This window comes from Drosophila santomea, chromosome 3L (assembly GCF_016746245.2).
Source record: "Drosophila santomea strain STO CAGO 1482 chromosome 3L, Prin_Dsan_1.1, whole genome shotgun sequence".
Lineage (NCBI taxonomy): Eukaryota > Metazoa > Arthropoda > Insecta > Diptera > Drosophilidae > Drosophila > Drosophila santomea.
The window spans coordinates 280,101-293,436 of NC_053018.2; the positions used below are offsets into that span (position 1 = coordinate 280,101).

General features: G+C 43.4%; 6 protein-coding genes across 8 annotated transcripts; 4 read left to right on the plus strand and 2 right to left on the minus strand.

The window, feature by feature from the left end:
• The first annotated feature begins 277 nt into the window (after positions 1 to 277).
• On the plus strand, positions 278 to 1,426 carry LOC120449321 (39S ribosomal protein L17, mitochondrial). 2 transcript variants are annotated; one of them, XR_005616189.2, is made up of 3 exons: positions 278 to 560; positions 622 to 1,046; positions 1,123 to 1,426. XR_005616189.2 is itself a non-coding variant. In XM_039631718.2 (2 exons), exons 1-2 carry the CDS (start codon positions 363 to 365, stop codon positions 955 to 957), a joined length of 534 nt encoding a protein of 177 aa, XP_039487652.1. In that variant the 5' UTR covers positions 278 to 362; the 3' UTR covers positions 958 to 1,061. The 2 variants fall into 2 exon arrangements, 1 of the variants encoding a protein (XP_039487652.1); XM_039631718.2 differs by lacking the exon at positions 1,123 to 1,426 and having other exon boundaries at positions 622 to 1,061.
• LOC120449323 lies at positions 1,027 to 1,462 on the minus strand. Of its 2 annotated transcripts, none has more exons than XM_039631720.2 (2): positions 1,204 to 1,462; positions 1,027 to 1,147 (listed from the first exon to the last, which is right to left on the minus strand). In XM_039631720.2, the coding sequence occupies exons 1-2, from the start codon at positions 1,460 to 1,462 to the stop codon at positions 1,101 to 1,103; spliced, it is 306 nt and encodes a 101-aa protein (XP_039487654.1). In that variant the 3' UTR covers positions 1,027 to 1,100. The 2 variants fall into 2 exon arrangements, with proteins under 2 accessions (XP_039487654.1, XP_039487653.1); XM_039631719.2 differs by having other exon boundaries at positions 1,063 to 1,150.
• A 1,818-nt stretch (positions 1,463 to 3,280) lies between these two features.
• On the plus strand, positions 3,281 to 4,888 carry LOC120449320. The gene is made up of 5 exons (XM_039631717.1): positions 3,281 to 3,377; positions 3,727 to 3,966; positions 4,070 to 4,207; positions 4,290 to 4,469; positions 4,634 to 4,888. Exons 2-5 carry the CDS (start codon positions 3,750 to 3,752, stop codon positions 4,654 to 4,656), a joined length of 558 nt encoding a protein of 185 aa, XP_039487651.1. The 5' UTR covers positions 3,281 to 3,377; positions 3,727 to 3,749; the 3' UTR covers positions 4,657 to 4,888.
• Positions 4,889 to 6,941: 2,053 nt separating this feature from the next.
• Positions 6,942 to 9,065, minus strand: LOC120449338. Its single transcript, XM_039631742.2, has one exon. It carries the CDS (start codon positions 8,998 to 9,000, stop codon positions 7,888 to 7,890), a length of 1,113 nt encoding a protein of 370 aa, XP_039487676.1. The 5' UTR covers positions 9,001 to 9,065; the 3' UTR covers positions 6,942 to 7,887.
• Positions 6,950 to 10,573, plus strand: LOC120449339. The gene is made up of 5 exons (XM_039631744.2): positions 6,950 to 7,373; positions 9,152 to 9,620; positions 9,694 to 9,831; positions 10,144 to 10,356; positions 10,411 to 10,573. Exons 2-5 carry the CDS (start codon positions 9,167 to 9,169, stop codon positions 10,431 to 10,433), a joined length of 828 nt encoding a protein of 275 aa, XP_039487678.1. The 5' UTR covers positions 6,950 to 7,373; positions 9,152 to 9,166; the 3' UTR covers positions 10,434 to 10,573.
• Positions 10,574 to 10,712: 139 nt separating this feature from the next.
• On the plus strand, positions 10,713 to 12,242 carry LOC120449941 (mitochondrial import inner membrane translocase subunit TIM50-B). The gene has a single exon (XM_039632641.1). The coding sequence runs from the start codon at positions 10,920 to 10,922 to the stop codon at positions 12,147 to 12,149; it is 1,230 nt and encodes a 409-aa protein (XP_039488575.1). The 5' UTR covers positions 10,713 to 10,919; the 3' UTR covers positions 12,150 to 12,242.
• Positions 12,243 to 13,336: the final 1,094 nt, after the last annotated feature.

Consider the following 13,336-nt stretch of genomic DNA (forward strand, 5'->3'; position numbering starts at 1 on the left):
TGAGTGGAGCTTACAAAATTTTATTATAGGAAATTATTTATTATTTATTTATTATTTATTATTAAAAATGTAAGTTATTTATTAAATAACAGAGGTACTTTGGAGTGTTTCCCACTGTTTTTTTAAACTTTAATTTCAGAATATTGTTATAAGCTTAACTTAACAAGTGTATACATTTGTAAATTTTGAAATATGCACTTTAAATTTATCTGTATGGCAGCCTTAAATGTTCAAATTTCACATTGCTGTCCTAGTTATCGATAGATCAAGCCGTCAAAAGTATTGTTATCGATACTGGGCGCCAGCTGTTCGGCGAATGTTACGTGATTTCTTATTTGTTACTTTGTTAAAACTCGAGTAAAATGAATCAAGCCGATGTAACAAAGCTCATGTCACAGCTGCGTATAGCGGTCAGACCCAATAAACGCAACTTGAAGAATGCCGATGGCCCGGAAGGTCGGCTGCTGAAGCTGCGTAAGACCGTGACTGCGTTGGTGAAGCACGAGCGTATTGAACTGTTCTACAACCGTGCCGATGAAGCTCGTGGCTACGCCGAACTGGTAAGAGACCACCGGCATACACTAACGGAGCTAGTCCAACTAAAAATGCATTACCTTGCAGCTCATTTCCAATGCCATACGCCATGGGGACCGACACCAAGCCACCATGGAACTGGCGGACTATTGGCTGCTGGAGAAGCAACTGGTTCATAAGCTCTTCAAGGTGCTGGTGCCGCGCTATGAGAACTACAATGTGTCCTTTACTCGCATGTACAAAGCTCCTCGTGACTATCCCGGCATTTACTACAAGCGGTCTGTGCTGGAGCTTCGGGGCAATCCCTACCCTACGCTAGCAACGGATCAGTCTCAGAACCGGAATCTGCTGCACAATGTGCTTCTCGACGAGGCGAGAAAGGAGTTTAGACGTCAAAAACTGTCGGAGTTAGTTCACAAATAGGTCCACTGGTCGCCTGTTTATTTAGTTGATTAACAAGCAGATTGTTGCTTAGAATTCACGTAAGACTTAAAAGCCTCTTTATTATAAATGTATGTATACACAAATCCAGTTGTTTGAATTAAGAGTCCAGCTTTTACAAACGACTAAAGTTTGCTGACATTGCAGTGGTTGAAGTAATCCGGTTTCCAATCTGCTGAGTTAGAGAATTAGCTCTAGAATGACTATATTTCCAAACGGATTACTTACCCTTTCCCGTAAGACAGGCATCCCGCAACATTTCACAATTGCTGTAGAAGAATTGGTGTTCATTTGTCGACGATGCGCAGACAGGCAGAAATGGATCACAAGTGGTAATAGTACTGCAGTCTGAGCTGCTGCTCAATACTGGCAGAGATACAGACAGCGCGAGGAACATTATAATGTTGAAGATCAGGAACCAAGCCAAATAAATATTCATTTTGGATGAACACCCAGAATTATGATTTACTAGCATGTTAAACGACATCGTCACATAGAAATTATTGCATAGCAGCAGAGTTTGGGAGCGAATCTTGCTTCGCAGTTTGATCTTTATATATATTTTATTTATTTTTCTTTACTTTCCACCGAAAGCCGAATTTGGCTGCCGACATGGACGGCTATCTAACAACTGATAAGCACTGGGGGACCTACGCGCTGATGCATACTAATTCGCTCATGTTCCTGAACCCCAAAGTTACCATGGAAACGAGCTCGGAACACTGACCAATGAATCAATGATAACTTCACCTCTATTTTTCACTTTTTCACCGGAAGCTTTTGTTCGCTTCCTCCCATAGTTCGGTATGAATGGGGTTGCTCAACTGAGTGGAACCCAGCGTTCTTTGTAGTTTCGCGTACATTTAATCCGGCCGGCCCAGTTATGTTTGTCAACTAGTTGCACTCTGCAGATGAAATGCTTTTTGGAGAGCCTGTTTAATGGATTCTTAAAACTCGAGTAAAACTAACCAAGCCGATGTTACAAAGTGCGTGTCACAGCTGCGTGTAGCGATCAGACTTAAAGGTGAGAGACCACCGGCATTTACTACAGGCAGTCTGTAGAAAGCCTTATCCTTTCGCCAGCGGCGGCAGAGCATTACATTTATAACATTTCATGGAGCTGAATTATATTTCAGAGTGTGCAATGTAATCATATGTAATTAATAACGTTGCATCGTAAGCTGACGTGTGGTAGTAATGATCTTAAATATTTTAAAAACATTCTTAGATAAAATAAAAATACTTAACTTGTAGATGTAAAAGCTTCAAGTACTTGAATGCATATTGTGCGCCTTTACAAGGAGCAGTCTCGGTGCGTCATCAATTTCATGGTTTAAGGTGCGGCTGCAGAGCAGACCGACGCTATGAACACGGGAGGCCGGTCTCTTAATTACATTTGCATTATTAAATTTTATGACAGCTGTTGGGCTCAATAACGCCTACGTACTGACCCCAGGTCGCAGGTCATGGGGTGTTGCAATCCCAATTAAAACCACGCTACCTTTGACGCAGAATGGAAAGCATTTGTATTTTGTGGTATAAAAGGAAGAGATTTGTCGCTTTCCTGCGTCCACTACTATTTAATCCTCTTTGCATTATACTCTGAAAACTTCTCCAACAGGTGATTTTTAGGTCGAAAAATGAGGAACATATTCGATTACCCAGAATTTCTTGGCTTGCATTTGTGGTATGCATGGTCAGTGCCAAGACATGGGCGGTGCATCGGTGAGCCCGGTGAGGAGCACACGACGACCAAACGAAGAGCAATCGTAATAGGGTGGGGCTGGCATAGTGCTACTAAGGAGCAAGGGTCTGCTTTCAGCAAATATTTAGTGCGTCATACGTGGATAATGCAAATAGAACTTATTGACTGAACAGGCATTTCTATTACATCACGTGAACGACATTGTATACATGCGACATTTTCTTGCAGGATATTGTGGGGCATCTTCTTCAGCATATAGTATACGAATTTGTAAATAAACAAGTTTCGATCTACCCAAGCATAACTGGTACGCCCCTATTTATGCCTAGATTGTGGTCCACTGTATCCAGATAAGCAGCATATAATCCAGGATAAATATAGAATGTAAAATATTTATGTTTAGAACTTGCGCAGCTCATTGATAAAAGCCCAAGCGCCGGTGCGCACTCTCTCAGTTCAAACGGCCAAAAAGGACATGAAGGCGAAACTGAACGAGAAAAATCGAGAGAACAGGCTTCCTCATGAGCATAAAATCCTGCAAGATATTATACATGCCGTGGCCTTTTATGCTGCTGTTCTTATATCATTTCATTCAGTTTCGAAGAGTCGTGCAACGAGAGCAGTTGACACCATTTGTCCTTAAAGCAAATTCTGCGCTGTGTCTGAGTCTGGAGTTTTTCTGTGTGTATAACTTACGGTTGGTCTCCAATTTTATGGGCTGTGTGCAAGTGAAATTTGAATAAAAGTTTTAGTTTACAAAACAGCTGGAAAAACTTCGCCATAGTTAACTAGCAAACTGTGCAGAAAGTGGAAAAATTCAATCTCATGAATATTGATACATTTCCTTAGTGCAAATGTGTCGTGTGTGTATGTTGTATCAAGCGGGCCTGCCAGTCACAATGCAAAAATGTTCTTTTCAAATAAAAACGAACTCTTTGCTTCATTTAGCTATGCGACATACATTCATTCCAACCAGAATTCTCGCAAATGTATCTACCATCTTTTTTCACTGAGGCTTGTTTTCACAATGGCTTGTTTTTTCGCAGTGGGCAGCAGCAGAAGTCGCACCATGAGAATTAATTGCAACGCGCTCTTACTGGCATCGCTAGTGACTTGGTCGGGGGTGATGTGTAGCACGGTGCTGGGCACCACGGAGGGCCAGGAGACACCTCTAGCCCTTCCCGTGGCGGAGCAGACCCAGCCCACCACGGCCATACAAGGAGAAGTTTGGGAGGAGGACGATCACGAAGTGCTTATAAGAAATGAACGGGGAACCAAGAGCGACGGTGAGTCAGGGGATGGTTGAGCCTTTGGGGATATTGGGAATCTGTGTGAGAGCTTTTCGACCAGGAGGTGCTTTAATACACTGTGGTACTGTATTTCCCCAAGGTTTGTCGTGTCGTTATGGCAAAAATCCGTGGACCGAGTGTGACACCAAAACTAACACGCGTTCAAGAACATTGACATTAAAGAAGGGCGACCCAGCATGCGACCAAACGCGAACCATTCAGAAGAAATGTAAAAAAGGTAATGAGAAAGGACCCCTCGGGTTCCTCCCCTACAAAAAGGACTTTCGCCAATTATCCTATTCACCCCTCCCAACCAACAGCATGTCGGTATGAAAAGGGATCCTGGTCGGAATGTGCAACCGGACAAATGACTAGAGCTGATAAATTGAAGGCGAGCAGTGATCCGTCCTGCGAAGCCACGCGGGTCATCAAGAAGAACTGCAAGCCCGGAAAATCCAAGGACAAAAGTGCCAAGGAGCAGCGGAAGAACAAAGATAAAGGTCAGTTGGCTAGTTTCAAATTCGAAACAAAACATGAATAAGTGAATTGAACTCTGGAGTTGGCGAAATTGCATGCACTGATTTGGGGATTTATCGCAGATATGTTATATGCCTATAAAGATATACCATATTTCAATATCAAAATTTCTTTTATTTACATGCAGCTGCTCGCAAAGGACGCGTTTAAGTGATATCAAACTCGATTAATTTAAATTCCAGTGTTATTTTGTTTGACTCCAATGCAAATAACTAAAATTGATTTTCTTAATTCAAAACTGAAAAATCGTAACGACGTCGTTAACTGTCTGCTATGTATACCCAAGAGGCATTTAAATAAAATGCACACATTAATTAATGTTGTAGTTTGATTTTCAAGCAAACGATAACCATAATATAAACGAAAGCTGTACGACGTAATAGAAACCTTGTGGAGTCTAACATATGTATGCAATGCAGAATAAAATATATTCATACAATACCATACCATACCAACATACATAAATACCAACTTATTTAGTTTACTACCCAATGCAAGTCATACGTACATCCACATTAACTGAAATGATGAAATCTGTAAAGGCAGTTGCCATATTGAAATAAAGGATAATTCATAAATACAGCTCCCTAGACTGTGTGGCTGTTTGATCCCCTTCATAAATTTAGCAGAGTTGTTCTTCAATGGAATTTAAATAATATTAACCGTAACATCGGAATGAAAGCCAAATAAATAAGGAATACTGAAAACATTTTTTCATTCGCAGATAACAAATAAATAAAACACTTAGTGTAAATATTGTAAAAATAAAGACATATGTACTGTAGAGAAACAAATTTCTGAAAGACAAGGAATGAGACGCGACGGTCTAGACACAGATCCATCGTAGTTGCAGTGTAGGCAATTGGCATTTTAAAGTAGTTTACAACTCACTTTTACCGGGTACAATTAACATATAAATTTGGAAGTATGATTCCCAAAACTAATATACAAGTCGAGATGCAGACGTACTTACATACTTACATACATTCATATATATTCTGATCAAAAATTTACCATTTCAAGGACATGGTTTATCTTTTTAATAAACACGTACATATATAAACTTAGAGCGTTAACTACGAATTAATGTATTTATCTGTAAGCAGTTTTACAACCATACCCGTGCATTCAAAACTCATAACTACAAACTCAAGAAGAACAACAGATCAGTCAAGTACACAGCATTCGAATACAAATTCATACCATCATTCTTAGGGGCAGTTGTCTAAGTCTTTGAATTCCGTAAGGAACAGCATAAAAGCTACTCCCCCAAAGCGAAGTGAAATTTGTTTACGTACGTATACAACACAAGAAAAAGTAAATGAACTTTAATAAATACAAATATTACGAAATAAAAAACTCTACCATTTTTAATACAAGTACGCCTATCCGACTCGGCTTATGAATATGGATTTCGCTATGATTTTCGCTGCTACTGCGAGTATCTTTCGGGTTGTTTGTTATGCTGCGCTTTTAACTGCGTGTTAGCACTTCCTTTTTTTCTGAGGAATGACCGACCATGCGCAGTTCGACTTTCGTGGGATAAAAATGGTAAGTCCGGCTTTTTCTTAAAGCTACCAAATGATGTGGGTACGGATTTCCCACAGTACGGATTTCAGTCTGTAAGTCTGGAAACTAAGAAAATCAAAGCTCAATCCCCATTTGTAAGTGCACAGGGATGTTGTGGTAATGTAAAACAATAATGGAGCTTAGGTTGGAATTTGACAAGGAAACTAACATTATATTTTTTTGCAAATTCAAAACCGAAACCTTTCTCGGTTCGTTTTCATTTCATACTACCGCTTTAAAGTTGTTTTAGCCAACATGCATACATTTCGTTGGTTTTTTTCATTTTCAGTCTCCTCGTCTGCGTCCGCTCTTTGTTTTTGAACCAAAGTAAATCTGACTCAGAGAAGTCACTCAAAACATGTTTGGCCGAGCTCTCGGATTGCAAGAGGAACTCCGGGAAAAAAAAAATATGCTCATACATACTCAAAAGTGGCTCAAAACTGTATCTATTCGTATTTTGATATACACAATACGCAATAAAACCGCTCAAAGAACGAAGAACTCCAATCTGTTACACAATGCCTGGTCATTGTTTACATTTAGCTTACTTGTGTGCTTACACTCGTATGCTTATATGCACCCATGCACCCATGCACCCATGCACCCATGCACATATGCACATATGCACATACATACATAGATAAAGGATGGCTTATCTTATCACAGACGAAACAGCGGAGCATGCAAGAATGCTGTTTGTCTGTTCATAGGCTTCGATTAAAAGTCGAAAAGGAGAGCGGTATGTATAGCTCCTTCTCCGTCACCTTACGAACTGCCCTGATTTAGAAAAAGCTCTTCTATATTTGATTTATTATGCCCACTTCCCCCATACATACTCCTAGTGCACCAATTAAACAAAAACATAATTAAGACGAGTGTTTTTAATGAAAACTCGAAAAGGGTCCATAGTTTCCATATCTGCAGTCCGGCAAAAAGCGAACCAGATAAAGGAGGCACATAGAAATTTTTCATTGCTGTGTATATGAATTGGTAAATGGTATAAAAAGCATGTATCAGTCTTCCCGCTCTTCCCGCCGCTCTCATTGGACTCTCTGGACTGAGCAGATTTGGAGCCTCTCGAGTTCGAGTTTCGAGTTCATCGAGTTTCGAGTTCGAGTTGCGGCAGTTCGCCCACTCAGTTTGGCCACAGCTCTGAATGCGAGCGTAACGATCGCAAGCCGCCCGTCCTGCAGTGAAGTGCATTTTCTCGAATTTCTCAAGCCGCCTCCTCGATTTAAATTTGGTTGGACCACAGCCCACAGCTTGAAGCCGTCTTTAATGCCCGTACCTTGTCGAGAGTGAGTTCCCAACGACGGTTTTCCGAGTGCGCGTGTGCAGGGCACCCCTTCCTTCCTTCCTGGTCGTCCGGAGAGAATTCGCGTTGAGTGGAACAGCCGTATAAGAGTGGTTAGGCTGGCGAATTTGGAGGAATGTGGGTGCTGTGCCTCTGTGTTAGGATGCCCTATGATACGAGGGATACGAGGGATACGCAGAGCAGTAGCTAGATCGCAAGTTATTTTTAAAAATACACGACTGGCTGAAACACCAAATGGGGATGTACTAAATGTATCTGCATGACGACTCACATGCTCGCCAGATGTTCAGCTTGAGTAAAAACTTCAGATTCCCTAAAATTTGGGTAATCTTATTGCTGCGTTTCCCTGCTTTTACCAAAGCATTTTATCAGAAGTTCTTACAACTGGTTACTTTCATGAATAAACTTATAAAATCCTTTATCCTTTTAACTTTGCTTGTTTCTTTTTTTTTTGTTTCCTATGTTGCGTGGTATGCATTTTCGGTCAGAGTCTTGCCTTATTCATAAAATAAATCTTCTCTTACATCTTTAGGTTTGATTGGACATTTTCCCGAAGCATTAGATTCCATTAGCTTTAGATATCTGCCCAGATGCATGGTGTCATCCAATTTATCGTGGACTATTTGGTTTCTCACCTCTCGTTGCTGTTTGGCGTATATGATACTTGGGTCCTGAGACACAGAAGTTGGGTACGGAGTTTTAAATGACACACTACTCGGACAAATGAACTTGCTTTCGAAAGCTCGTGTTCGCGGTTTTTCATCGATCGAGTTGCGTAAGAAGGCTTTTGGTTTACTCAACAAAGTGGACAAATACTTGTTTTTCACCAAGTGGGTTTTGGACTTCTCTCTTTTGGTGGCATTAATCAATTGTTTAAGACCGCGTTTGTGCCTTTTCCTGTAATCCACCGGGGTGCGCCACAAGATGTGATAACCTGCATTCGTCTGGAAAATGTCAGATACCTCGGGCGTATTCAGGCGCAAAATGTTCTCCTCGAAGCTAAAGGCCGTTTGTGCAAGCCTCAGGGGACCCAAGTCACCGCCATGCCGAGCAGAGCAGCAGTCGGACATCGTCCTGGCCAAGGCAGCAAACTCAGATTCGCCCGATTCCACAAGATAACTCGCTTGCAGGATTTTATTTAGCGCTTCCTGCCTAGTTCTCTTCACCACCGGTTCACGGTATGAACTGCACCTATCCGATTCCACGTGCTTCACCAGGATGTGGCTGCAGCGGAACTTGCATGGAGGATCTCTATTCGAGGAATCCCTCCCAGATTCTGGGTCGTCGCTCGGAGGCAGTGTGAAATGTACCTTCCCGGTGATTGTGTCATAGAAATAGGACTCCTTGGTACTCGGAGCAATGCGCTCTTCCCAACCGACTGGCAACTTGTAGGGCATCTTGGCGTTACGCTCGCTGGTCAAGACCAATGACATACTTTCCGATTCAAGGCCGCCATAGGGATCGCTATTGAGGTTATCACTCCAATCTACACTTTTGGAACTCGCACCTACACAACCCCAAGATTCGTCACAAGCTTCTTGATCTCCATTTCCGACATCTTCTACTTTATATATGTCAAACTTGCATTGCGACGAGTTTTCGAAGTTCATGTCTGTATCGTATACTGTATATTTATGTGACTGGTATAGGAAGTAAACACTTAAAGGTCTTAAAGAAAAATAAAGCAAAGTATTCTTGATTATTTTACAGCTCGGCTTAATTATATTTCATGCGTTGCTTTAATGCTTCTATTGGTCTTAGGTTTCCGAAATAGTTATGAATCTTATACTGGCTGTAACCACGGCTCTGCAACTAGTTTTGGTGGCACTGGCGCATACCCCGCTATCAATTCGTGGCGAAAGCCTCTCTGATGGCATTCGTCTGGTCATGGAAAAGCGGTCGGGCGATGTAGTACACATTCGCCCGGCTCGTGGCACACTGGAGGCAGAGGCAGTCGGATCCACCACCAATGGTGACACCCACCGCACCAGGAATAATCGCAAGGCGAACAAGCCGCAAGAGCACTTCCAGCACAAGTCGGGCACCAGAAAACTAGTGGTTGCGGAAAATGGCGGGGCACTGTCATCACAGATATCGCAACCGAATCACAAACAAGGCCACAAAAACGCTGATAAGCAACCACGCCAAGGAGGAACTAAGCAGCAGCGCGGACATGGCCAACATCATGGAGGCAATAGAAAAGGACCCAAAGCAGTGACTCCAGAGAATGGTAAGCCTTACGACTGCTTGGAACAGAATTCAGATATTTTTAATTGAAAAGTTTTATATATGCTTGCTGACAGGGTCGACTTGCCGATACGCCAAGAGTGCTTGGTCCAATTGTGATCACAAGACCAACATGCGCTCGCGAGTGCTGTCCCTCAGGAAAGGAGAGCAGAACTGCCTGCCAACGCGGACCATACAGAAGAAGTGCAAGAAAGGTAAATTAAATATCTCATAATCATCCTCAAAGAGAGGAACGTAGAATCGAGCACTCCCGCGAGGTGATGTCATTGGCCCCAAAGTCACAAAGGCCAAAAATCACTCTTGTTGACCCATTTACGCGACGTGGCTGAACAATTGAAAGCAGAATCCTTCGGCCAACTTCGCCGTTCTGCTGCATCTTTCCCCCACAGCTGGGAAATGGTGCAGTTCCTGTTCACAACAATGGAGCGAGTGCATCCTTCATTAAAGCAAATACTAGAAGTTCCTTACCGAAATTAATTTGAAATTTTCCGCTTTTCCTTCGGTAGGCTGCCGCTATGAGAAGGGTGAATGGTCTCAGTGCGTCGGAGGACAAATCACCAGAGAGGATAAACTGGAACCAGAAGCCACTGGCGGCAGTGATCAGAACTGCAATCCTGTGCGTACCGTCAGCAAGAAGTGCAAGGCCAATGGCAATTCCAGTGGAGGAAAGCCACATGGCCAGAGTCGTCGAACAAAGGAGCAAAAGCAGAAGGATAAGGGTAAGATTGGTGAGAAGAGTTGTGAAAATCTTGATCAAAATTTTCTCTTTACAGGACTCGGCCGCATTTCGACTTAATAATGCAAATTATTTATTTTATACGTATACGGAAGCAACATTTTTAACATTAAATAAGCAATTTTTAAGTGCTAGCCCGTACGGACTACATGAACGACAATAAAGAATTGGTTTTGTTCAGAGCCTTTTTAATGACTAAATGCAAGGATTACCTTAAACTTTAATTTCATATTCTAGAAAGAAGGCTTTCACAGACTCCTATCATTACACCTGTTATTATTACACGTCGCTGACCTCCTCGAATTCTGATCCTCGAATTCTATAAAGGTCTAGTTGGCCCTGGGTTTTTATTTAATAATAGTCGCAACCGAAAAATAAACGTCTGCGACAAAATTCAATAAACATTACACAAACGAAAAACGCTACCTCCACCCCTCGGCTTGGTAATAGAAAGATGTTAAATTCAATAGTGTTTCGTTACTTAGCTGCAAACCCCCTTTAAAACCCACCGATATTTTGAGAACCAGACAAATCTTCAAGTTACCAATGTCTTTCATAGCCATTGAAAGGGTGTTATGTGGATGGCCTCGGTTTTGTCGCAAACTTATAATAACCTCGCGATCGCTGACCTCTGACCTGTGGCAGGCACTGGTCAAGCAGCCCGGTGCAGCGGAAAATGTTGGAAAACCCGGGATGGAGCTTGGGTGGAGTTCGTGCTTTGGAATCCATGTGAGCCTCGGCAAGGCATCCGTTGTGTACGTGGGACACCGACGCTACTCGACGTATGAGAAGACGTCTACGCAGATTTTAACGAAGCTCTTTCCACAAACCTCTGAGGAGCCCAACGACGAGGAGAGCCGCGAGCGGCGGAAACTGGAGGAGGAGGAGGAGCTGAAGGAGATGGAGCGGGCTTGGAGGCGGATGAAGCTGGGCTTTGGGCTCTTTGGCATCGGAGGTTTGTTGTTCTCGTTTTGGGCTATATATTACTTTGGGAAACCGGCACTGGATGAGCAGGGAAATGAAGTTATCGACGAATTCAGTCGTCTGCCTCTGGTGGAGCAGTACATGTGGCGGACATGGCAGTCGGTGAACCACTTTCAGCGGTTCATTCAGGAGCCGTCGAGTCAGAAGCTGCTCCCTGAACCCCTTCAAGCTCCCTACGTGCAGCCGTCGTATACTCTGGTGCTTGAGATCAAGGATGTGCTGGTACATCCTGATTGGACCTACGAAACAGGATGGCGCTTTAAGAAGCGTCCTGGCGTCGACCTCTTTCTGAAAGAGTGTGCTAAGTACTTCGAGATCGTGGTGTACACGGCGGAGCAGGGAGTCACTGTGTTTCCGCTGCTCGACGCCCTTGATCCGAACGGCTATATTATGTACCGCTTGGTTCGCGACTCCACGCACTTTGTTGGGGGCCACCACGTGAAGAATCTGGACAACCTCAACCGAGACCTAAAGCGAGTGGTTGTCGTGGACTGGGATAGGAATTCCACCAAGTTTCACCCTTCAAACAGTTTCTCGATCCCGCGGTGGTCGGGAAACGACAATGACTCCACCCTCTTTGAGCTGGCGTCTTTCCTTAGTGTCCTAGGAACCAGTGAGATTGACGATGTCCGGGATGTGCTGCAGTACTACAATCAGTTCAGTGACTCGCTATCCCAGTTTCGCGAGAACCAGCGGAAGCTGAGTGAGCAAATGCACGCCGAGGAGCTGGGAAAAACCAGCAGGTCTAGGCCGGTTGTCAAGAACTGGACTCGTGGCTTCATTAGTCATTGAACAGGTTGTGCGTTTGATGTGTCCTTTAACTACTTTCAATTCACGCAAAAATTGTCATTCAAATTTTCAAATAGATTTCAAAGTGCTACCATTTCTGAGCGTCTACTTACTAGCGACTGTTACTAGCCGATAGTTTTCGTCACTAAATTTTATATTGTACCGCTTAAAGGTGTGTTTTTCTTGATGTTTGCTTACTTTCCTAGTAATAGTTCATTGATCGAAACCAAAGTTGGTTGAACATCAATGCCGAACATCAGTTTATGCGTCCTTAAAGTTAGCAGTGCACCCACTAGGCGGATACATAACCGAAGTGGTGTTGTGAAAAATGCTGGGCTACTGTTTTATATAAATGCAGGATTCCAGGATTATTCAGTCTGAAAGGAGCACGCAAACTCAGCAACATGTTGCTGCCCTGTGATGGTGTGCGTGAGCACGTGCCAAAATAAAGCGAAACGGGTAGGTCCTTGAGCGAACTACGACACATGTGTGCTCTTCAAGGACCGTTTCCACAATCAACAATTACGCACTTCACACCACTGGGTGAGTCATGCGCAGTATGGCTCCTGGGAACATTCAACCGAATAGTGGCTGAAGTACAGGGAATGGTGCGCCTCTAGCTAGGAACCAGTGTACATCCGTGCCTCCTGTCCAGTTGCTTTCGTTGTGGGACAGCTAATTATTTGATTGGGATTCTCCGTATGTTGAAAGGTTGCCCACATGGCAATTCGGTGGCGGAAGTATACTGCGGATGTGCGTGGAAACGTCAAACAGGCGAGTCAGGGCGCAGGCGTCGGGTGCATGTGGCGCTTTGGTTGGTTCGGCTCTCCCACATCGGCATCCTGGCATCTCTTTGGCTCAGCATCCTTGTAAGCTGTTGTCGGAGCAATCTGGGCATGGGGCGGCTGAAAGGAAAGCAACTTTCCCATTCACGAGCGCACAAGCCGCAGGAATCGCGAGCGCAGACAATTCAGTTCGGCTTTAACGTAATGGACGGAAGGTTTGAATATCGCGTCTCGGCTCAGTTGTACAGACGTAGTCCCACTGCATACAATTGGAGCTTGGCACTTGGAAGATACTACACAACGCATGGCAGTGTGTGTATATAAGGTTGAGTGCCTACGATTGGGAATAAGTAACAGAACAGTTCAAATATGACTTCTAAGCAAAGCAATTAATACCTTGGCCGC